Source organism: Aquarana catesbeiana, linkage group LG03 (genome assembly GCF_042186555.1).
Source record: "Aquarana catesbeiana isolate 2022-GZ linkage group LG03, ASM4218655v1, whole genome shotgun sequence".
Classification (NCBI taxonomy): Eukaryota; Metazoa; Chordata; class Amphibia; order Anura; family Ranidae; genus Aquarana; species Aquarana catesbeiana.
Window position 1 is genome coordinate 18634141 of NC_133326.1, and position 26232 is coordinate 18660372.

General features: G+C 42.2%; 1 protein-coding gene across 3 annotated transcripts in view; it reads right to left on the minus strand.

Moving 5' to 3' along the window:
- ANKDD1A (ankyrin repeat and death domain containing 1A) overlaps positions 1–26232 on the minus strand; it is a 114156-nt gene that overhangs the window by 16946 nt on the left and 70978 nt on the right. For all 3 annotated transcript variants that reach the window (XM_073618348.1, XM_073618350.1, XM_073618349.1), the window contains 5 exons: positions 23853–23951; positions 17259–17357; positions 11389–11487; positions 7237–7335; positions 3436–3534 (listed from right to left, as the gene is read on the minus strand). In XM_073618348.1, coding sequence (XP_073474449.1) covers positions 3436–3534; positions 7237–7335; positions 11389–11487; positions 17259–17357; positions 23853–23951 — 495 coding nt within the window. The remainder of the gene's footprint in view (positions 1–3435; positions 3535–7236; positions 7336–11388; positions 11488–17258; positions 17358–23852; positions 23952–26232) is intronic.

Genomic DNA, 26232 nt, shown 5'->3' on the forward strand with positions numbered 1-26232 from the left:
CCGGTTTCCTCCCACACTCCAAAGACATGCTGGTAGGTTAATTGGATCCTGTCTAAATTGTCCCTAGTATGTATGAATGTGAGTTAGGGACCTTAGATTGTAAGCTCCTTGAGGGTAGGGACTGATGTGAATGTACAATGTATATGTAAAGCGCTGCGTAAATTGACGGCGCTATATAAGTACCTGAAATAAATAAATAAATAAATATATATACACCGGTATATATATATATATATATATATATATATACACCGGTATATACCGGTGTATATATATATATATATATATATATATATATACACATATACACACACACACACATATACAAATCTCCATATATTTTCATATATTAGGGATGGAAGCATGCCTTTGCTAAGTTTTGCCAGGTCACAATTGTTCTCAATTTTCCCTGCTGAAAATGGGTCACAGGAGTGCAGAACAAATTGCACTCCTGTGATCTATAAATGTACAGCCAAATTAGCTTTGGCTGTAATTCTCCTTTAATGCATTCCTTGCATTAAAGTGGTTGTAAAGGCAGAAGGTTTTTTCTCTTAATGCATTCTATGCATTAAAGAGGAAGTAAACCCTGATGGGTTTTACTTCCTCTTTGTTTCCCTGCAAAGGTAAAGCATAATGGGCTACCATGCATCGCACAGTAGCCCATTATGTGACAGTTACCATCAGGAGAAGCCCGCGATGTCCCCGTCTTCCTCGCTAGCAGCAAGCGTCCATTCAACACCCCTCTTCCTTCCGGGGCCGCGAACTCCGGCTCTGTGACTGGCCGGAGTCACGCGACAACGCATAACGTCACTCCTACACATGCGCGCAGAAGCCGCCTTTAACGGCACGACCCGAGCTAGAAACGGCACAGCGTGCCCTTTCTAACTCTGGCGCATGCGCAGAAGAAATCGCCCTACGGCGATTTGCAAATAGCTCCTAGACCGTGCAGGTCTGGGAGATATTTCAAGCACCTACAGGTAAGCCTTAATCTAGGCTTACCTGTAGGTTAAAGTGGTTGTAAAGGGTTTACAACCACTTTAAAGCGGAGGTCCGCCCACCCCACAAAAAATTTCAAGTCATCAGCTACAAGTACTGTAGCTGCTGACTTTTAATACTGTATATGGACACTTACGTGTCCAGGGAGCCCGCGATGTCAGCACCCCATCTTCGGATCGGATGTCGGGTGCAGCCGCCGCCATTGCCAGTAAGGGAACCTGGCAGTGAAGCCTTTCAGCTTCACAGCCGGTTCCCCACTGTGCATGCACGAAGCGTGCTGCGCTCTCTAATTGGTCCGACGACAGAGGAATTAGGAGGGGGGCTGAGCTTCGCTGTGGCACCGTCTCCAGAAGTGGGGAAGGGGACCATTCAAAAACAGGTCCCTGTTCCAGCCCCAACCCCCCCCCCCCCCCCCCCGAACGGTGCAAAATGTGGCACCGGAAGGGGGGAGGAGATGAATAAGCGGAAATTCGACTTTTGGGTGGAACTCCGCTTTGAGATAAAAAGCCTTGTGTGTGTGCAACAGCCCCCCCCCCCTCAGCCCCCCTTGTACATACCTGAGGTCCATCTAGATCCAGCGATGTTACTTGAGAGACTCAGCTGCCCGGGACTCCCCTCCTCATTGGCTGAGACAGTAGCACGGCGCCATTGGCTCCCGCTGCTGTCAAAGTTGGGGAGCCATTGAGGAGAGAAAGGGTCTGAATGGACATACTGAGCTGTGGCTCGGCTCGGTTGCCCCCATTGCAAGCTGCTTCCTGTGGGGACACTTACCAGGAGGGAGGGGCCAGGAAAGCCGAAGAGGGACCCGACAAGAGGAGGATCAGGGCTGCTTTGTGCATAACCACTTCACAGAGGAGGTAAGTATTATAGGGAGTACACATGGCCGGACATTGATCGGATATTCCGACAACAAAATCCTAGGATTTTTTCCGACGGATGTTGGCTCAAACTTGTCTTGCATACACACGGTCGCACAAAGTTGTCAGAAAATCCGATCGTTCTAAACGCGGTGACGTAAAACACGTACGTCGGGACTATAAACGGGGCAATGGCCAATAGCTTTCATCTCTTTATTTATTCTGAGCATGTGTGGCACTTTGTCCGTCGGATTTGTGTACACACGATCGGAATTTCCGACAACGGATTTTGTTGTCGGAAAATTTTATCTCCTGCTCTCCAACTTTGTGTGTCGGAAAATCCGATGGAAAATGTCCGATGGAGCCCACACAGGGTCGGAATTTCCGACAACACGCTCCGATCGGACATTTTCCATCGGAAAATCCGACCGTGTGTACGGGGCATAAGTGCCGGTTCACACAGGGGCGGCACGACTTGCAGGTCGCCTCACCGAGGGGACCTGCACACGACTTCAGCGGCGACTTGCAAAACGACTTCTGTATAGAAGTCAATGCAATTCGCCTGAAGTCTCCCCAAAAATACTACAGGAACCTTTTTCTAAGTCGGAGCGACTTGCGTCGCTCCTATTAGAACGGTTCCGTAGTACAGAACGGGAGGCGAATTGTCAGGCGGCTAGGTCGCCTGACAAGTCGCCCCTGTGTGAACCGGCACTAACAGGTTTGTTATTTTTAAAAGGGAAAAAAAACAAAAAAAACAAGACTTTCGTATCGCTTTAAGGTAAAAAAAAAATGCTTAAACAAGTTTTCACTTTTACAGACTCATAAAGGATGACATTTCTGCAACTCCCATTTTATCTTAATGAATAGATTTGTCTTTCAGATATAAAGCAGATATTATTATTTCAGTGTAGGGTGGTTGTAGCCGCATTAGTGCACTTGTGACAGAAACAATTGAGTACTGTCCCCGATACTGACCTTGAGGCTGACCTTGAGGCTGGGTTCACACTGGATGCCGATGCGGCTCCCAGCAGGAGTCCGGTGTGTCCTGGTTCACCGTTTCAGGTCCGATTTCAGCCTGAATTTTGGGCTGAATTCGAACCTGAAAAGGAACCAAAAGACGCACAGAACTCCTGTGTAAATTCGCACCGGGGCCACATCGGAGATATGTGAACCGGATCCATAGAGAGTCTGTCACATTCTCCTGCTATTGTATCCGATTCTCAATAGTGTGAACCCGGCCTGAAGGACACATACCCGAAAAGCCTGTCCTGAAAAACTGTGTTAGTTTTTTAAAAAAAACTTTAAAAAGGGTCATGGAACCCACTCAGTTGTTTCTGTTCCAGTGTAGGAATATTTCACATTTCTGTGTTGGAATACATCAATTACAGCTTTACATGAGGTGTCCTATTGTCCTTCTCACTGCATTATGAAGGGTTAACATCAAAGCTGCTGCAAGTCACATTTTATGTAGTGCGTGTCCGCTCAACACCAAGGTAGGTAGTTCCTCACTGATACCAAAATCTGATATTTTAAAAAAGGTAACATTAGAACACAAAGGAGAGCCAACAGTCATAAAACTTACGTAATCTGTGAGATCCAGGTCACATTCACAGTCAATGAGGAGCTTCACCATGGCTGGGAAATTCTGCAGGACTGCGATGTGCAGAGCACTTGACTTTTGCTGGAGGAAAAATTCATTGATTAGACAAGAATTCAATGAATATACAAAATAAATTGATTAGACAAGAATCCACTGATTAGACAAGGATTTATTGATTAGACTAGAATTAATTCATTATAGGAGAATTAATTGATTAGACAAGGATCCATTGATTACACTAGAATCCATTGATCAGACAAGGATCCATTGATTTCACAAGAATGTATTGATTAGACAAGGATCCATTGATTAGACAAGGATCCATTGATTAGTCAAGAATCCATTGATTAGACAAGGATCCATTGATTACATAAGAATTAATTAGACAAACATCCGTTGATTAGAAGATAATTCATTGATAAGACAAGAATTCATTGATAAGACAAGAACCCATTGATTAGATAAGAATCCAATGATTAGATAAGAATCCATTGATTAGATAAGGATCCATTGATTAGATAAGGATCCATTGATTACATAAGAATGTATTGATTAGACAGGAATCTATTGTTTAGACAAGGATCCATTGATTAGGCAAGGATCCATTGATTAGCCAAGAATCCATTGATTAGACAAGGATCTATTGATTAGACAATGATCCACTGATTAGACAAGGATCCATTGATTACATAAGAATTAATTAATTAGACAAACATCCGTTGATTAGAAAATAATTAATTGATAAGACAAGAATTCATTGAAAAGACAAGGATCCATTGATTAGATAAGAATCCATTGATTAGACAAGGAACCATTGATTAGACAAAGATCCATTGATTAGACAAGGATCCATTGATTAGACAAGAATCCATTGATTAGACAAGGATTCATTGATTAGACAAGGATTCAATGATTAGACAACAATTCATTGATAAGAGAAGAATCCATTGATTAAACAATAATTTATTATTTAAACAAACAAACATCCACTGGTTAGACACACATCTATTGATTAAATAAGAATTCAATGATTCAACAAGAATTCATTGATTAGACAATCATTTATTGAAAAGACAAGAATCTGTTTATTAGACAAGGATTCATTGATTAGATAAGAATTCATTGATTAGACAAGGATTCATTGATTAGACATAACTCAGACATTCTATATTGACAGTGAATAGCAGAATCCATATTGTCTAAAACACATCACCCTGGTACTGGGTTACCAACTACATAGGTAATACCAATATGGTATATTCAGATCTCATTACACTAATGTTCCTTTGCTTAATACACGCATCAGCAATTTATTAGAACTCATTATGTAAAATAGGGTTGGGGGGGGGGTAGTAAAAGGAAATCACAATTAGCTACTTTATAATCTTGGCTGTTTCTCATATACCCCTGCTGTGCCCTTTGATAACTGAACAGCTGGGGCCCTGGTCCGAGTAATGGAACTACTTAGCAACTCAGCCATTATATACCTCATTTAGCTATTCAACACTAAAGCTTTCAAGTGCTAATAATGACTTTGGACTAAACACCTTTATTGGATGATTGCTGCCTGGATTGGGAATATTGAGCCATATCTCACCTGAACGACCATCCACTGTACAGTGGGGGGAAAATAATAATTTGATCCCCTGCAGATTTTGTAAGTTTGCCCACTAACAAAGAAATGAAGGGTTTATAATTTTTATCATAGGTGTATTTTAAATAATAGCACCACAATATCAACCAAAAATCCAGAAAAAAAAAACACACTATACAAATGTTATAAGTTAAGAGTAAAATACGTATTTGATCCCCAACCCTTGTTGGCAAGCACAGAGATCAGACGTTTCTTGTAGTTGGTGACCAGGTTTGCACACATCTGAGGAGGGATTTTGGTCCTCTCTTCTTTACAGGTCTTCTTTAAATCCTTAAGGTTTCTTGGGTGTCTCTTGGGAACTCGAAGTTTCAGCTCCCTCCATAAATTTTCTATATGATCAAGGTTAGAAGACTGGCTAGGCCACTCCATGACCTTAATGTCATAAAGTCAGGCGCATGGAGGATATGCTGGACAGTAGTTCAGGCAAATATGCAGCAATAGCTGCTGAGATGGTAATGATAGTCTCTGATGCCAGGGCACAGGTTGTGAAGCACTGTGGGGCTGCTGTCCTCAGAGTTGAGTCAGCTCTGTAAACAAAACACAAGAAGGAAGGAATGGGGAGCCTGTTTTATTCCAGCAACTCTGTCCTCTCCTGGCGACATTATGTTCACCCGAGAGTTCCATGCTGGTTTGGCGTGGACTTCCTATGTACCACAGGTTCTTCCATTCCCTCCACACTGCTTCCAAGGGAGCCTGAACCCGGCTGACCATGCAGGCGTAAGGGCTTAGGACCTTCTGGCGGACAAGACAGCTAACGACAAGCCTTCTTTTAGATTACATGTTGTGTTTTTAACCGTTGTTTAAATAAACCCCTTGTGATACTGCACTCAGGTGGCGCTTCCCCCTTCCTTCCTTCTCATGACCTTAATGTACTTCTTCTTGAGCCACTCTTTTGTTGCCTTGGAGGTATGTTTTTGGTCATTGTCATGCTGGAATACCCATCCACAACCCATCTTCAGTGTTCTGGCTGAGGGGAGAAGGTTCTCATCCAAGATTTTACAATACATGGCGCCGTCCATTGGCCCTTCAATGAGGCCAAGTCAGTCTGTACCTTTAGCAGAGAAACAGCCCCAAAGCATAGTGTTTCCACCTCTGTGCTTGACTGTAGGGATGGCGCTCTTATGGTCATAGTCAGCATTTTTCTTCCTCCAAACACAGAGAGTGGCGTTAATGCCAAAGAGCTCAATTTTGGTCTCATCTGACCACAGCACTTTCTCCCAATCCTTCTCTGAATCATTCAGATGTTCATTATCAAACTTCAGATGGTCCTGTACATGTGTCTTCCTGAGGAGGGGGACCTTGCGGGCGCTGCAGGATTTCAGTCCATGGCAGCGTATTGTGCTACCAATGGTTTGTTTGGTGACTGTGGTCCCAACTGTCTTGATATCATTCACAAGCTCCTCCCGTGTAGTTCAGGGATGATCCCTCACTTTTCTCATGTTCATCCTTATCCCATGAGGCGAAATCTTGCATGGAGCTCCAGACTGAGGCCGATTGATGGTTATTTTGTATTTCTTCCATTGCGAATAATCGCTCCAACAGTTGTCTCCTTCTCACCAAGCTTCTTGTATCCCATTCCAGCCTTGTGCAGGTCTACAATCTTGTCCCTGACGTCCTTTGACAGCTCTTTGGTCTTGCCCACGATGGTGAGGTTGGAATGGAAGAAAGATTCTGTGGACGGGTGTCTTTTATACACATAATGAGTTGTCGTTAGGAGCACCTTCTTATATCGACAGGACTAATCTGTGTACCACATGAGCACCTACTGTAGCCAGTCTCTGGGAGCAAGAATTATTGTTGGTTGGTAGGGGATCAAATACTTATTTTACTCACTGAACTGCAACTCAATTTCTAACATTTGTATCATTTTTTTTCTGGAGTTTTGGTTGATATTCTGTCTCTATCATTTAAAATACACCTATGATAAAAATTATAGACCCTTCATTTCTTTGTAAGTGGGCAAACTTACAAAATCGGCAGGGGTTCAAATAATTATTTTCCCCACTGCATATACATACATAAATAATGTATAATAAATAGGGCCCCTAGCGCTTACATAGATCCATAACCACACATCTTGAACTTCACTTGATCGTAAGGGTACATCTAATATCCTGCTCACCACTCACATTGTTTACTGCATTGATATGAATTCCTGCATCAATGAGGGTCCTTGCAACTTCCTCCAGTCCATGGAAAGCACAATAGTGAAGGCAGTTCATTCCTTTCTGTGAAAAGAAAAATGGAGATTTTACATTGGTTCCCGCAGACAGCGTTTGTGTACAGAATATCTGAAAACATTATCATAGGTATTATTCAATGTTGCATCTTTTTTCAAACACATTCTTGTTCAGGTGTGTCCAGTCTTTCTAAACAAAGGTCAATTTTACTATTCTTCGGACTTCAGGGGGGCTGGACTGTGGCCAATGAGAGGAGAAAATGCCCCAGAATCAGTGGGAGTCAACAATATCTCAGGCTTGGTGGTCAGGTGGTGTAAAAAATGAAAAATAGCATCTGTGGTCAATAGGAGAAATTATGCCCCATCACTGGTATTAGTAGGAGGAATAGTGTCCCATCATTGGTAATAGTGGGAGGAATAGTACCCCATCATTGGTAATAGTGGGAGGAATAATGTCCCATCATTGGAATTAGTGGGAAGAATAGTGCCCCATTGTTGGTATTACTGGGATGAATAGTGCCACATCATTGGTATTAGTGAGAAGAATAGTGCCCCATCATTGGTATTAGTGGAAGGAATAGTGCCCCATCATTAGTAACAGTGGGAGAAATAGTTCCCCCAGTCATGGGTATTATTTGGAGGAATAGTACCCCGTTATTGGTAATAATGGGAGTAATAGTGCCAAATTATTGATACCAGTAGGAGGAATTATGCCCCATCATTGGTATTAGTGGGAGGAATAGTGCCCCATCATTGGTATTAGTGGGAGGAATAGTGCCCTATCATTGGTATTAGTGGGAGGAATAGTGCCCCATCATTGGTATCAGTGGGAGAAATAGTGCCCCATCATCAGTATCAGTGGGAGGAATAGTGCCTCATCATCAGCATCAGTGGGAGGAATAGTGCCTCATCATCAGCATCAGTGGGAGGAATAGTGCCCTAATATTGGTATCAGTGGGAGGAATAGTGCCCCATCATTGGTATCAGTGGGTTGAATAGTGCCCTATCATTGGTATCAGTGGAAGGAATAGTGCTCATAATTGGTGTTAATGGGAGGAATAGTGCTCATCATTGGCATCATTGGGAGTTATAGTGTCTCATCATTGGTATCAGTGGGAGGAATAGTGTCCCACCATTGGAATCAGTGGGAGGAATAGTGTCCCACCATTGGTATCAGTGGGAGGACTAGTGCTCCATCATTGGTGTCAATGGGAGGACTAGTGCTCCATCATTGGCATCAGTGTGAGGAATAGTGCTCCATCATTGGTATCAGTATGGAAGGAATAGTGCCCATTATTGGTGTCAATGGGAGGAATAGTGCCCCATTGTTGGTATCAGTGGAAGGAATAGTGCCCGTCATTGGTGTCAATGGGAGGACTAGTGCCATGTGTAAGTGGGAGTAATATGGCTCCAAAGGCCGGCCAGATAAAGGCAAGCAAAGGGCTGCAGTTTGGAGACCACTGTATTAGTTTCACCCAGCATCAACATGAATCTAGTTTCAATTTAAAAAAATATTTGATTTATTTTCTATTTACAGGGGTCAGCTACATGAACTGGAAATAGTTCCCTTACATTGACTTCCATGTGGATATTCTCAGGTTACCCAACATCCTTGTCAACAAAGGTTCATAGGTGACCTTCATTATCTAAGAAAACTACAAGTATCCCATAAAGTGTAATAGTGCCCAAATATGAAGACTTTTTTTTTTTTTACAGCACTTGGGACAATGTCCTAATGTCACAGACAGGAAACAGAAAAGATCAGCTTTCAGCAGAGCCCTCGGCTTCAGAGATTGGAGACCTCCCTACTCAGGAACTGGAAGAAAGGTGGGGATTTTGCTACATTTGGTAAAGCAGTAGGACTTCTCAGTCAGGTTCTGGGCAATGTAGAGGGAAGGATTCTCTTTAGGCAACTTTCCCAGAAGTGGTGGCAAAAATGTTGGCTTTTTGCTCAAGTAAGGAAGGAAATCGAGAAAATATAAATCCAGAATACATTTTATTCAGACTAATCATAAAAAGCCAACACATTTGGGGATTCAAAGGGTCCCCCTTCCTCAGGGCTTAGTACTGCAGAACAAAATGTGTACTGGAATGATAACGTGTTGAGGGTAAGTATGAAGTCTCCAGATGCTGGTTTAGCCTTTACCGACATCTGGAGCTCTGTGATTAGCACGTTTGTCTTGCAGCACGGAGGTTCTGGGTATTATTCCCACCTGTCACATGTTCTACTGTATTAGTATGATCCCCTCCCCCCCCACTAATATTGAAGATATTCCTCAATCTTTTTCTCTTATCACACTTTTTCTTGAGGCAGAGGAGGATGTAAACTACTGGCTAACAGTTATACATTCTCATTGCAGTAATGTGTAATACAGTTTACTGGAAGATTGTTAAGGTAATTTCACCTCTATGTGTCAAAAAGAATGATCTATTTCAGGAAGTTATAAAAATCAGACTAGAGATAAGAAGCATCAAAGCGCTGGAAATGTCATTACATTCTGAAAATGACTCATCACTATTCTTTCCAGTATAACAAAAATGTAGTCTATATATACACTATATTGTCAAAAGTATAGGGACGCCTGCCTTTAAACGCACATTCAATTTAATGGTATCCCAGTCTAATGCCCCGTACACACGGTCGGATTTTCCGATGGAAAATGTCCGATCGGAGCGTGTTGTCGGAAATTCCGACCATGTGTGGGCTCCATCGGACATTTTCCATCGGATTTTCCGACACACAAAGTTTGAGAGCAGGATATAAAATTTTCTGACAACAAAATCCATTGTCGGAAATTCCGATCGTGTCTACACAAATCCAACGCACAAAGTGCCACGCATGCTCAGAATAAATAAAGAGATGAAAGCTATTGGCCACTGCTCCGTTTATAGTCCCGACGTACGTGTTTTACGTCACCGCGTTCAGAACGATCGGATTTTCCGACAACTTTGTGTGACCGTGTGTATGCAAGACAAGTTTGAGCCAACATCCGTCGGAAAAAATCCTAGGATTTTGTTGTCGGAATGTCCGATCAATGTCCGACCATGTGTACGGGGCATTAGTCCGTAGGGTTTATAATCGGTTTGGTCCACCCTTTGCAGCTATAACAGCTTCAACTCTTCTGGGAAGGCCGTCCACAAGGTTTAGGAGTGTGTCTATGGGAATGTTTGACCATCCTTCCAGAAGAGCATTTGTGAGGTCAGGCACGGATGAGGTGGTCTCCACTCTAATTCATCCCAAAGATGAATGTGCAGACCAGTCAAGTTCCTCCACCTCAAACTCTCATCCATGTCTTTATGGACCTTGCATGTTGGAACAGGAAGGGGCCATCCCCAAACTGTTCCCACAAAGTTGGGAGCATGAAATTGTCCAATATGTCTTGGTATGATGACGCCTTAAGAGTTCCCTTCACTGGAACTAAGGGGTCAAGCCCAACCTCTGAAAAACAACCCCAGTGCTCAAAGCAAGGCTTCTTTTAAATGCAGTTTTGACCACATGGGTTAAACAGAAAGGGATGCCTGCTGGAAGGTAGGCTTAGCCCACTATTCTTCTATATCCACCAGTGGCGGCTTTTGCTCCATCGGTCGGGGGGGGGGGGGGGGGGGGGGTGGCGGCAGACAGACCTGACCACGTATTCTCCCCCCCTGCACCACGCACCATACCCACACCCACCCCCGTCGCCAGCTCATTTACCCTCTTCTGACAGGGGGAGATGGCGGCGGCAGCCTGTATCCTCTGTGTCCCGTTTCCTCCCTCCTCCTCGGTGGCCAATAGGATGGCCTGTCCTTTTGGACAATCGGGAAACGGGTCTTACGATTTGCTTCCTGATTGGCAAGGAGGACATTCACTGTGAAAATAGCGAATATTCATTCGCTATTGTCACACAACTGGGTGGGCTCGGAGCGCAGTACCCACCCTTTTTTGAAGAATCTTTTTTGAAGATTCTGTTTTGAGATTCCATTTTGAGATTCTATTTTGCTTTACTAGTCCCTACCAACATACAGTATTTCATACTGAAAGGTTCCGGTTTGTAGAGCGGCACCACAGCTGAGAAAGCGTTCAAAAATATTGCCTTCACCCTCTCCGGACGGATCACTTTACCTCATTCTGCACGTTGAGATCGCTCCCAGCTTCTAGCAAAATTCGAATGCAGTCAAAGTGCCCTCCTTCTGTAGCCATATGCAACGCCGTTTTTCCCTCCTATAGACACATAATAGGAAGATTTACATACATAGTTATACAGGTTGAAAAAATACACAAGGCCATCTAGTTCACCTAACAGAAAAACAAATTGCAAAACCTCCATATCCAGTATTCAACACCTGCAGTTGATCCGGAGGAAGGCAAAAAATCCCCAATAAAGCATGATCCATTTTACTTCGGGGGGGGGGGGGGGGGCACCCTTTCTGATCCCCTCAGGAGGCATTTGGGTACTTTATGGATCAACTATACATGGTGTTATTGCTGGATATTCCCTGGATCAACTACACCTGCTGGTATTACCTATAAATGCGAATATCCTGGTATATTTCACACATTTAGGAATGCATCCATCTCTTTTTTAAAACAATCTACTGAGCTGGCCAGGACTAGATCTTGAGGGAGTCTATTCCACATTTTCACAGCTCTTACTGCGAAGAAGCCTTTCCGTATTAGGAGGTTAAATCTTTTTACCTCCAGATGTATAGAGAGCCCCCTTTATTCTCTGTAATAACCTGAATACATCTACACCAAGTTCACTAAATGGATTCCCCCTTATGTATTTATACATGGAGATCATATCCCCCCTTAAGTATTTATACATGGAGATCATATCCCCCCTTAAGTATTTATACATGGTGATCATATCCCCCCTTATGTATTTATACATGGTGATCATATCCCCCTTATGTATTTATACATGGAGATCATATCCCCCCCTATGTATTTATACATGAAGATCGAATCCCCCCTTATGTATTTATACACGGAGAACATATCCCCCCTTATGTATTTATACATGGAGATCATATCCCCCTTTATGTATTTATACATGGAGATCATATCCCCCCTTATGTATTTATACATGGAGATCATATCCCCCTTATGTATTTATACATGGAGATCATATCCCCCTTATGTATTTATACATGGAGATCATATTCCCCTTATGTATTTATACATGGAGATCATATCCCCCCTTAATCTCCTCTTCTCAAGAGTGAATAAATTCAGTTCCTCTAATCTTTCCTCATAGCTGAGCTCCTCCATGCCTCTTATCAGTTTGGTTGCCCTTCTCTGCACTTTCTCCAGTTCCCCGATATCATTTTTTTGAGAACTGAAGCCCAAAAAATGAACTGCATAATCCAGATGAGGTCTTACTAATGATTTGTACAGATGATGTCTCTCCCTCTGGAATCTATACCTCGTTTATACAAGTAAACATTTTTGCTCGCTTTAGAAACTGCAGCTTGGCATTGCATGCGATTATAAGTCTATGATCTAATCATGTAATCATTTCAGAAACTCCAAAAGCCTGTAAGCTTTACACAATACTGATGATATAATCATTCCATAATGGACCTGTCATGTAAACACAATGGAGGTTCTATACATAGACAGGTTATTCCACTAACAGAAATCTGCCAGCCATGTCCTCACACTACCTCCTACTCTCCATTATAACATTCCATGGCTTGGCTTTGTCACCATCCAATATTTAACAATATCTGAAACAATATTCTATAGGACATTAACCAGCTGAGGACACAGAATGTGCTGCACACACCCAAAAAAAACTCCCCAGAGTACACGGGACACGTGTAGCATGTCTAGTCCTTCCGCCCCTCTGCTATTCCCCTCTCTCAAATTCCAACAATTCTCAGCTCTGAAAATGAAGTCCAAGAGTAGCTATTAACATACAGCAGGATCAGCTGACAAAAAATACAACTGTCTGACTCAGTGATTCAACACACTTAAAAGAGAAGTATGGCTATTTTTTTTTAAAGATTTATACTTACCTAGGTGGATGCAGCATCAGTCCCCTGGCACCTCTAACACTGAGAACTGAGCGATTGAACCCCGCCGATCGCTCGGTTCTCACAGCTACGTGAGCAGAGAGCCGATGACTGCCAGTCAGCAGCTCTCCGCTCTGCCCCCTCTTCGCTCACTGGAGCGCTGGGCTGTAGAGGGGGCGGGAGCAGCCAGCTCAGGCTCTCAGCGGTTTGCAGAGAGCCTGAGCCTGGTGCCCGTCCAGGGATCTGGGTGAATCCCGACTCTATGGCCATGACGCCCGAGCCTGGACCGAGCAGATTTCAGCCCGCTGTCTGCTGACAATGGGCCACAGGAGTGCAGTTTGTTCTGTTCTATCCATAGGGGAAGTACAGCCAAACAAGCTCTGGCCGCACTTCTCCTTTAATACAAAGAGAGAGATACAAAGCAACATTGTTTACAAACATTGTTCAGACAGGAGGTTGAGAGCTACAAAGTAACATTGTTTACAAACTTTGTTGAGACAGGAAATAGAGAGATTCAAAGTAACATTGTTTACAAACTTTGTTCAGACAAGAGATTGAGAGATACAAAGTAACATTGTTTACAAACTTTGTTCAGACAGGAGATAGAGTAATACAAAGTAACAAAGTTACTTTTATAGTTACTCTGTTTCTTTCATCTGCAGAGGGTTGAGCTTCCATCTTCAGATACTGTCAGTTAAGATAAACAGACAAGTAAAACAAATTACTAACATTAATAAAAAATGTGTCTATTAAACCCCTTATTAACCCTTAGTTTACCCTACCCAGCCCTCATTCTTCCCCTTCTCCCTTCAGCTATTATGTTCCTTCTGTTTTTTATTTCATTTTTATTAACCATTAATATTCAAACTTTTTTTTTTTAATTTGCTTTGCTTGTTCAAATTCTCCCCATTTAAAAAGTGCAAAATTAAAGAAAACAAAAATTATTTCATTGGAAAATATCTTTGCAATTCTTTATACTGGAATCATAATTCCACAGAAGTATTTTTTTTTTTTAAGAACAATGGTCAAACAGGGAAAATATGCATTTTTTTCATTTTATTTTTTGCCAAAAAAAATCATTTTCGCAAGACAATGTCACAAAATTAAAGTCTTGTTTTGTCCTTCAAAAATATATTTTTTTACTTTGTTATCATATGTAATAACAGTGTTATTGCCCAATAAACAGGTTTACAGCAGGAATGTAAAAAAACTGCTCAGGCTCATAGGGGCTCAGGTTCAACTATGGGGCGGGGCCTCGTAGTTTAGTTAGATTTGACAATTTATAAACACACAAGACTTGTGAAGAACCCTATAAGAAAGTATATTGTAGCATGTGATTTTACAACTTGTAGGAAAAAAAAAAAAATTGGCTACAAGTAGAGGTGTTCTCTACAGAACAGAAGCCAACATGTGCAGGTGACCATGCACTCCAAGTTATTTTTCCCATCCCCTTGACCAGCTTTGTAGAAGATGCTGTTACATAATCTTGAATCTAAGCTGCTGCAGGTTATATGCTGTGTTGTATGTTACATACTCCAATCAAAGTGGATGTTTTCAGCAATTGCTGGTCACTAAGTAGCCAGGTAGTAGTACAGGACCTGGGGCAAATGTGTGCAGTGTATACTGTGTGTAGACTGTGACTCCATTTAACTGTACCCCTTTCAACCATACCCAATATTCAGCGCTATGTAGCCATGCCCACTTTTCACCACATTATTGCCTATCCAGGCTGTCTCTCCTTATGAAAATCTACAGTAAAGCTGGGAGGTATTAGAGACATTCATACCAATGCTGAGGGTCATTATTGCAGTCACTGGCACCAATGTTGGGGGTTATTCCTGCAGTAACTGAGTCCAGTGCTGGGGGTTATTATTACAGACTTTCACACCAATGTTGGGGTCATTATTGCAGTCACTGACACCAATGTTGGGAGTTATCATTGCTTTCATTGACATCAATGTTAGGGGTTATTAGTACAGTCACTGTCACCAATGCTGGGAGTTATTATTGCAGAATCTAGTTGATAGCACCAAATTTACTTATTAAATATTCTTTTTTTTTTATTGAAAATGTGAAGTAGACATTTGTTTTCCATATCTGACACTCTCAATTTTTTTACAAATATTTTTTGGCACAGTAAGCTCAAAAAGTTGCCTACCTCTGATATACACTATATTACCATAAGTATTGGGACGCCTGCCTTTACACGCACATGATCTTTAATGGCATCCCAGTCTTAGTCCTTGGGGGTTCAATATTGAGTTGGCCCACCCTTTGCAGCTATAACAGCTTCAACTCTTCTAGGAAGGCTGTCCACAAGGTTTAGGAGTGTGTCTATGGGAATGTTTGACCATTCTTCCAGAAGCGCATTTGTGAGGTCAGGCACTGATGTTGGACGAGAAGTCTTGTAGTTTCTGCTCTAATTCATCCCAAAGGTGTTCTATCGGGTTGAGGTCAGGACTCTGTGCAGGTCAGTCAAGTTCCTCTGCCCCAAACTCGCTCATCCATGTCTTTATGGACCTTGCTTTGTGCACTGGTGCGCAGTCATGTTGGAACAGGAAGGGGCCATCCCCAAACTGTTCCCACAAAGTTGGGAGCATGAAATTGTCCAAAATGTCTTGGTATGCTGACGCCTTAAGAGTTCCCTTCACTGGAACTAAAGGGCCAAGCCCAACCCCTGAAAAACAACCCCACACCATAATCCCCCCTCCACCAAATGATTTGGACCAGTGTACAAAGCAAGGTCCATAAAGACATGGATAAGCAAGTTTGGGGTGGAGGAACTTGACTGGCCTGCATAGAGTACTGACTTCAACCCGACAGAACACCTTTGGGATGAATTAGAGCAAAGATTGTGAGCCAGGCCTTCTCGTCCAACATCAGTGCCTGACCTCACAAATGCTCTTCTGGAAGAATGGTCAAACATTCCCATAGACACACTACTAAACCTTGTAGACAGCCTTCCCAGAAGAGTTGAAGCTGTTATAGCTGCAAAGGGTGGGCCAACTCAATACTGAACCCTACAGACTAAGACTGGGATGCCATTAACGATCATGTGTGTGTAAAGGAAGGTGTCCCAATACTTATGGTAATATAGTGTACTTTATTAGCCAGGAAAATGTATCACACCAAAATAGATGTTAAATTTAAAACGGAGTTCCCACTGTTCAAATTTTTTTTTTTTAGGATGCATATCTTTTTTTTTTTTAAATGTTTATCTAGATAACTCGCGTTATTTTAATAATCCGCGCTTGATTGCCGATTTCATATAGGAATATAACTCATATTCCTGTTTAATAAGAGTTTCTATAGTGCTTGTGGGCATGCGAAGCCCACAAGCACAAATTTCTGGGCTCTGGTGCAGCTGAGCGACCACAATGCACCGCCCGTTCTCGCGCATGCGCCGTATGTATGGCGCAGAACCATACACTTCAGACGTTGCCATCACAACGGGCGCCGTCGTCGGAAGTGCCCGCCCCCTTTGTGATGGCAACGAAGCCCTCGTCGCTGCCCAGTGACTCCTGGGAAATGACGACAGACATCTCCCAGGAGCACTAGCGCGCACGGGCGCCGAGGGAAGTGACATCAGGCGCCTTGGAGAGGAAGAGGCAGATTACGAGGTACCCCCTAGCAACAGACAAGAAAAGGTGAGTAAAAAAAAAATAAATAAAAATTTCCACAGGTTGTTATATACATTTAATGCAGCTGAATAATACAAGAATCATTTTAGGAGTGGAGCTCCACTTTAAGCCCTCGAACAGCTGATGTGTGCTTTGCTACAGGTTTGCCTTTTGGTTTTGGCTACCCCTATGGATTAATGCAGCTTTGGGCAGATGCCTCAATAAAAAACGCAGTCTCTATGAGCTTACTTCTGCTTTGCTTTATAGTTGATAGCGCTTGCCTATGGGTGAATTTATATTTAGTCCTGTGATAAAAAGATTAATGAGTGGCTCCGAGCGAGCCGATGTTACATACCAGATTGCGGTCATCCAGCTCCACTCCGGTTTCCACAATTTTCTGCAGGACGTCCGTGTGCCCATTCTTAGCAGCCAGATGGAGAGCCGTGTTGTCCTCCTGAAATTTCGAGAGATATTATCATGGTGACCCCACAAGGACATGATCCCCATTCTAGAAATGATTATATGGAGCTTGTAGTAGAATAGTGCTTTATGGCCACCGTCCAAGAACCTTTTCCTGTATTCTTATAAAAGGGGAACTCAACTGTATCTGAGCACAACGAGCCAAAAAAAAACAAAAACCGTTTTAATACATTTTTAATTTTCAAAGCAAACTCCCCCATCCCTCTATTCCTGTCTCCATGATCTACTTTCTTGAGAATTCACTTTGAAAAACACCCCCCCTAGCATTTCTAGTAGCTACCATCCTGAGAAAGTGCAAATTTAATTATCGGAGGGAGTCTCTGAGGGGTGCCACATCCAAATATCTAAATCAAAAAAAGGAATATTCCCCTAACTGGACTTTAAAGGCATTAAAATTCCAAAATAAGTAGAAAAGTATAAATTTTATTAATAGCAAAATTACTGCGTGAGATACAGAATAAAAAACGCGGAATGTTAGCAACAATGCATATATGTTCTGACAGTCACATAATAATTGACAGTATTGCTTTATAGTTCACCTACGCGTTACGGAGTTTCCAAAAGTCTCCTTCTTCAGGGGTACGTGAAAGAGTCAATCATATGTCCATAATATATTAACAAAACAGGTTAGGCATATAATCTTATTAGCCAAAAGGATAGATAACAAAAATACAATGTTAGTAATAAGTACAGATGACATATGTACTTAGGAATGTTCATGCATATGACAGTTTCAGAAATATGTAAGTACATATGTCATCTGTACTTATTACTAACATTGTATTTTTGTTATCTATCCTTTTGGCTAATAAGATTATATGCCTAACCTGTTTTATTAAAATATTATGGACATATGATTGACTCTTTCATGTACCCCTGAAGGAGATTTTTGGAACCTCCATAACACAGGGTGAAATATAAAGCAATACTGTCAATTATTATGCGACTGTCAGAACATATATGCATTGTCACTAACATTACGCTTTTTTATTCTGTATCTCACGCAGTAATTTTGCTATTAATAACATTTATACTTTTTTTGGAATTTTAATGCCTTTAAAGTCCAGTTAGGGGAATATTCCTTTTTTGATCTTGAGAAAGGGCAGACAATTCATGTAGTATTTACTTTCTGGAATCCATCTGCCCTTAGTGCTGGCATACAGGCAGAAGGGTGTACTTGGCTGAGAAAACCTCTCCTCCCATGAAGACTTCTGAGATGTATGACCTCATTTTGGCGCCTAGGCCAGACAACTAGGAAGCAACTGAAGAAATGAAGAAAAAAAGTTTAAATCAAGTAAGCTATGGCCATCTTTTAGTAAGGGCAGATAATTCATGTAGCATTTACTTTATGGAATCCATCTGCCCTTAGCTCAGGCGTGAAGGAGGTTGTGCTTAGCTGAAAAAGCCCCTCCTCCCCTTCCCGGGATGTATAAACACCATTTTGGCCTAGGCCAGAAACCAGAAAGCAACTGAAGACATATGGGAAGGTTCCCCCAGTGGGGTTTTTCAGCAGCAGGGTTAGTAAATTAAAAAGATAAATTGTTAAAAATGATTCTTTATTGGAAAGTTGTCATCATAACATGGATTTTTTAATTGCCATTAAAATATGAGATCTGGTCGGGGGAGATATTGCCATTTAAAAGTACACAGAAAATGCAAACATAAAATTGTACACAGCATTATATATCCAATGTCTGTTGTGTAGGATTTCCAACGCGTTTCAACCTGCATAGTCGAGGTCTTCCTCAGGGGATTAGTTTGCTGTTTGTTAGTTTGCTGTCCTTCCTATGATACAAGTAAATATACCTTCTTATCTTTTTACCAAAGCTAGTGACATAAGGATTAAAAATAGTTCATGTTGATTGAAAGAGTTTAGTTCTCCTTTAAGAAGATTGGTTCCTTTTGCAGGTTCCTCTTGTAAGAACCACACAACATAATCCGCCAGTTTCTCAGGCTGACTTTATTTACCAGAACAACTTTATACAAATGCCCTTCCATTATGACAGCGTTCCTTCCTTAACCACTTAGCCACTTCCCACCCAGGCCAATTCTGACATTTCTCTCCTACATTTAAAATTCATAATTTTTTTGCTAGAAAATTACACAGAACCCCCAAAAATTATATATTTTTTTTTAGCAAAGACCCTTGAGAATACAATGGCGGTCGTGGCAACTTTTTATCTCGCATGGTATTAGCGCAGCAATTTTTTTAACACTTTTTTTTTGGAAAAAAAACAGTTTCATGCTTTTAAAAAAAAAAACAAAACATTAAAAAGTTAGCCCAATTTTTTTGCATAATGTGAAAGATGAAGTTACGCCGAGTAAATAGATACCTAACATGTCACGCTTCAAAATTGCACACGCTTGTGGAATGGCGCCAAACTTTGATATGTAAAAATCCCCATAGGCGACGCTTTAAAATTTTTTACTGGTTACATGTTTTGAGTTACAGAGGAGGTCTAGATATAGAATTATTGCTCTCGCTCTAACGTTCGTGGTGATACCTCACATGTGTGGTTTGAACACCGTTTTCATATGTGGGTAGGACTTGCATATGTGTTCGCTTCTGCGTGCAAGCACATGGGGACAGGGGCACTTTAAATTTTTTTTTTTTTATTGTTAATTTTACTTTTTTTTTTTTTTTTAATTTGACACTTTAAAAAAAATTTAATTTTTGATCATTTTTATTCCTATTACAAGGAATGTAAACATCCCTTGTAATAGGAATATGGGATGATCGGTCCTCTTTACAGTGAGATATGGGCTCAATAAGACCCCACCTCTCACCTCTAGGGCTGGGAAACCTGAAAAAAAAAAAAAAAAATTAATGATCACGGCTTCCCAGCCGAGGCGGCGCCATTCGTCTGAATGCAGAGGCCGGGCGTGAGGTCATAACATCGCGACCATCTGGTCCGCCGGAAATCTCTATGGTCACCATCCGGGGCCGGCGGATCCGTTCTCCAACTCACCGATGGAAGTGGTGAGTCGGTAGAAGCACCGGATGGGTGGCGGAACCTCCCGTAAGAACGATCAAGCGGCGGAACAGCCGCTATGGTGTAGGGAATCGCCGGCACTAAAAGCTGATATCTGAATGATGTCTGTACCTGCACCCATCATTCAGATATCCCTGCTCAAAGTCAAGGACGTCCCTGGACGTACCTTGGGCGGGAAGTGGTTAAAGACCGCCCCACATACACTGCGCCAGGGCGGCCCTTATGTCCAAAGTCACATACCTGAAATTCGATTTTTTTAACCTTTTTTTTTTAATTGGATGTGTTTTATAGCAGAAATTGTCAGTTAAAGTAACGCAGTGCCGTATCGCAAAAAAAAAAATGGCCTGGTCATTAAGGAGGGTAAACCTTCTGGAGATGAAGTGGTTAATATCCCTAGGCAAAACCACCAGTTCCCATGGAGCTCACTGCCAACCGGCTGGCTACCAATCTTCCCCAACATAAAAAAAAAAAAAAAAAAGTCAGCTTTCTGGCCTAGGCCAAAATGATGTCATACATCCCAGGAGTCTTTATGTGAGAAGAGGGGGATGGGGGCTGTCTCAGATAAGCACACCCCTCCTGCCTGCATGCCTGGGCTAAGGACAGATGGATTCCGGGAAGTAAATGCTACATGAATCATCTTCCCTTACGCAAGATGGCTGCAGCTAGAAATGCTAGGGGGGGTGTTTTTCCAAGTGATTTCTCAACAAAATAAAGCATGGAGACATAGATGGATGGGGGATTGTGCTTTACATATTAAAAATGATTTAAGGAGTGTTTTTAGTTTGTGGTGCTCAGATACAGTTTATTTGCGCTTTAACTCAAAAAAATCCCCTTTATTACTCTTCAAATCCCTAAATTCCTTCTTTTTTTTTTTTTTTTTTGCTGCTGTGATCTAACTTCCTGTTAGAGGATGGCTACGTTTATTCTTCATGGTCTCACTATATGTAGGAACGTAGCTCCTGAGATGGACTATGGACCATAGGTGTGCGCAGTCACACACACACACGCCTTTCTGTGCAGCCTGAGCTGCACTGGACAGTGAATGAATGGGAAGTGCTCTGTGCTGAGCGGCTTCCTGTTCATTCACAAACTGAAGAATAGTAAACAGTTTACTATGCCTCAGTTATGAATGAATACAGTAAGTGAGTGTGTTCACTGTGTTCATTTAGAAAAGGAAGGGGCTGGTCAATGACATATTGACTCGTCGCTCCCCCCCCCCCTTCAAACACCCCCCCCCCCCCCCCCCCAGCAGGCCGAGGGAAGTGGAGGGAAGCCAGCAGCACTGGGGGGAATCGGCACCACACAGAGTGATTAGGGTGTGCCCAGGCACGCCTGGCACACCCCCTAGGCACGCCTTATGAGCTATGGGTTGTGTAGGGTGCCTAGAGCAAAGCACATGACCGCAACTAACGTGCACTGCAATGTTACAAAGAGGCAGAAAAACACAGTAATAAACAAATTCATGAACATTGAATTACAGGGCCATTAAGTAGTGGATGATTTTTTTTGTAAAATTAGGGTATTGTTTAACCACTTCCCGACCGCCCACTGCAGATATACTGCGGCAGGGCGGGCACTCTGTGCCCGATCTAACACTTCCAGGTCTGCGCACTCGCGCTGTCGGCGACCCGTTCCCCAGCGGAGGGTACCGCTGACTCAGTGTCCGCCGGCACACGCTGATTATACACTACACAGGCAGAACGGCGATCTGCCTATGTCAATAGGGCAGATTGAGGTTCTGTTAGTAGGGAAGGCATGGATCCTGTGTTCCTGCAAAGCATGGAACATGAATTCATGCCTGCCCATTGTAAAAACACCTCCCTCCCTAGGCACACATTTAACCCTTTGACCGCCCCAATGTTAACCCCTTCCCAGCCAGTGTCATTAGTACAGTGACAGTGCATATTTTTAACACTGATCAGTGATCACTGTATTTGTGTCACTGGTCCTCAAAGAAGTGTCAAAAGTGTCAGTTAGGTGTCCAATTTGTCCGCCACAATATCACAGTTCCGCTATAAGTCGCTGATCGGCGCCATAACTAGTACAAAAAAAATTAGAAAAAAATAGATAAAAATATCCCATAGTTTGTATAACTTTTGCACAAACCAATCAATATGCGCTTATTGGGATTTTTTTTTCTTTACAAAAAATATGTAACAGATTATACATTGGCCTAAACTGATGAAGAAAATAGATTTTTTACATGTTTTTTTATTGGATATGGTTTTTTTTAGCAGAAAGTAAAAAAATATTGTTTTTTTTGGTTTGTTTATAGCACACACAATAAAAAACTAGCAGAGGTGATCAATTGCAACAAAAAAATAAAAAATTTGAAAAAAAAAAAGGACATTTGGGTACAGTGTCGCAGGGCCGCGCAATTGTCAGTTAACCACTCGAGCCCCGGACCATTTGGCTGGCCAAAGACCAGAGCACTTTTTGTGATTCGGCGCTGCGTCACTTTAACTGACAATTGCGCGGTCGTGCGACGTGGCTCCCAAACAAAATTGACGTCCTTTTTTCCCCACAAATAGAGCTTTCTTTTGGTGGTATTTGATCACCTCTGCGGTTTTTATTTTTTGCGCTATAAACAAAAAAATAGCGACAATTTTGAAAAAACTCATTATTTTTTGCTATAATAAATATCCCCCAAAAATATATAAAAAAACATTTTTTTTCTTCAGTTTAGGCCGATACGTATTCTTCTACATATTCTTGGTAAAAAGTAATTACAATAAGCGTATATTGATTGGTTTGCACAAAAGTTACAGCGTCTACAAAATAGTGGATAGTTTTATGGCATTTATATTAATAATTTTTTTTAACTAGTAATGGTGGCGATCAGCGATTTTTATAATGACTGCGACATTATGGCGGACACATCGGACACTTTTGGCGTAATTTTGGGACCATTGACATTATACAGCGATCAGTGTGATTAAAAATGCATTGATTACTGTGTAAATGTGACTGGCAGGGAAGGGGTTAACCACTAGGTGGCGCTGTTGGGGTTAAGTGTGTCCTAGGGAGTGATTCTAACTGTGGGGGGGATGGGCTATGTGTGACACGACACTGATCACCGTTCCCGATTACAGGGTGCAGAGATCAGTGTCCTGTCACTAGGCAGAACGGGGAGATGCTTGTTTACATCAGCATTCCCCCGTTCTTCCTCTCCGTGAGACGATCGCGGGTATCCCCGCGGACATCGAGTCTGCGGGACCCGCAATCACACTCACGGAGCTCACGACGGGCGCGCACGCGATGGCGCGGCGGCAAATTTAAAGGGACATACCTGTACGCCCATTTGCCTGTCCGTGCCATTGTGTCGAAATAAATGTACAGGCGGCGGTTGGCAAGCGGTTAAAGTGACGCGGAGCCCTATCAGAAAATATGGCCTGGTCATGAAGGGGGGGGGGGGGGTTAAATCTTCCAGAGGGCAAGTGGTTAATGTCACTCTAAGGAGGGAGCACAGACAGTACCTTGTCCTTCAGGCTGTGCTGACACCCAGATCCGATCAGGAATTCCACCACCTCTATCTGGCCATGTTCTGCCGCCAGGTGAAATGCCGTTCTTCCAAACTGTATGGAAAGAAAACAAAATATGTCACCTGCGCACTGCTACACCTCCCGCTCAATACAGGCCGGCAAACTCAGAAAATTCATGAGGTGGAGTAGACATGTGCAGAACAAAAAAAAAATTTGTTTTGTTTCGATTCTTTATTTACATAAATTCGTGTAGTTAAATTAGTTTCATTTGTTTAATTAGTTTTCAGAATTCGTTTCATTTATTCGTTTTCAAATCAATTCGAAAAGTTTTCCAATCAATTTAGAATAGTTTTCCAATTCGAAAAGTTTTCCAATTTCCAAAAAGAATAAAATAGAATAGGAAATAAAGGAACAGAATAGAAAAATAAATATTTTTCTACTCTATTCCTTTATTTTCTATTTTATTCTCTTTGGAAAACTATTCGAATTTGAAAAGTATTTGAAAACGATTTGAATTCCATCCGAATTTTTTTTTGTCATTTCGGATTCGTTTTTACATAATTTCTATTAGTTAACTTAGTTTAATTCGTTTAATTCATTTTCGGAATTTGTTTCGTTTATTCGTTTTCAAATCGTTTCGAAAAGTTTTCGAATATTGGTATCCCGTGACCACGTCCTGTTGTGACGAAACGACGTAGGGAGGAGGAGCCACGCCCCGACGACACCGCAATTGGAATACCCGGAAGGAACGGGTTGTTTTGGAGCCGGCCGGCTATTCCTGTATACGCTCATTTACCACTGACGTCTGTAAGTGCATCTCTGATCTTGCTATCTAATAAATGTAAGGTTTTACGCTATGTGGAGCTGTTTATTTCTTTTTTGGTGACCTATCCCAACCATCCTGGTGCGGCCGGCTGAGGAGGTTTTTTGCAGACCGGATGACATCTAGTGCCTGTCACACAGATCCCGGGCTGGGGTTACAGCCATCCTCCCAGTAAGGTCTCCTATCATTTAGAGACCAACTTCTTTCGGTAAGAGGCAGCAGTTTTTGAAGGTGGAGGTTCATCAACGCACCCTATTCACTGCAGCAAGATTACCAATAGGGATGAGCCGAACACCCCCCGGTTCGGTTCGCACCAGAACCCGCGAACGGACCGAAAGTTCGCACGAACGTTAGAACCCCATTGACGTCTATGGGACTCGAACGTTCGAAATCAAAAGTGCTCATTTTAAAGGCTAATTTGCATGGTATTGTCCTAAAAAGGGTTTGGGGACCCGGGTCCTACCCCAGGGGACATGTATCAATGCAAAAAAAACTTTTAAAAACGGCCGTTTTTTCGGGAGCAGTGATTTTAATGATGCTTAAAGTAAAAAAAAAAAGTGAAATATTCCTTTAAATATCGTACCTGGGGGGTGTCTATAGTATGCCTGTAAAGTGACGCGTGTTTCCCATGTTTAGAACAGTCCCTGCACCAAATGTCATTTTTAAAGGAAAAAATCTCATTTAAAACTGCTTGCGGGTTTAATGTCATGTCGGGTCATGGCAATATGGATGAAAATCAGTGAGACAAACGGCATGGGTACCCCCCAGTCCATTACCAGTCCCTTTGGGTCTTGTATGGATATTAAGGGGAACCCCGCACCCAAATTAAAATAAGGAAAGGTGTGGGGCCACCAGGCCCTATATACTCTGAACAGCAGTATACAGGCGGTGCAAACAAGACAGGGACTGTAGGTTTGTTGTTAAGTAGAATCTGTTTGTAATTTTGAACATTTTTAACGTGTTTAGCTCCAGCCAAAAAATCTTTTCTAAGCTTTTTGGAAAACATAGGGAAGGGTTATCACCCCTGTGACATTTGTTTTGCTGTCTTTCCTCCTCTTCAGAAGATTTCACCTCACTTTTTTGTCCCAATGAAAAATGTTTTTTGAAAATTTGGGTTTTTTTGTGGAACAAGGATTGGAAAGCATCAGTGGAAAGGAGAACTTGTTTTCCCATATTAGCTCTTACAGGAGAGAATTTCCCTTCCTAGGGGTAGATTTCATCTCACTTCCTGTTGTCTCCTTCCGTTTGCAAGTAGGAGTCGTTTGTAAGTTAGATGTTTGAAAGTAGGGTCCTGCCCTATATACTCAGCAGAAATTTGGGCCTTAGGTGTTGCTGTGGCCACAACACTGTAAGCCCTCACAGGGCCCTGCTGTGAAATATTAGATCAAGAATTGTAATTACATGCCCCTGTTGAACAGGAGCTGAAAAATTAGGCCTTAGGCACTGGTGCTGGTGCCACAACACTGCAACCCCTCACAGACACTCTAGTTGGAACGCAGGAACGAGCCCTGCTGCAAATTATTGCTTCAAAAATTGTAATTACACGCCCCT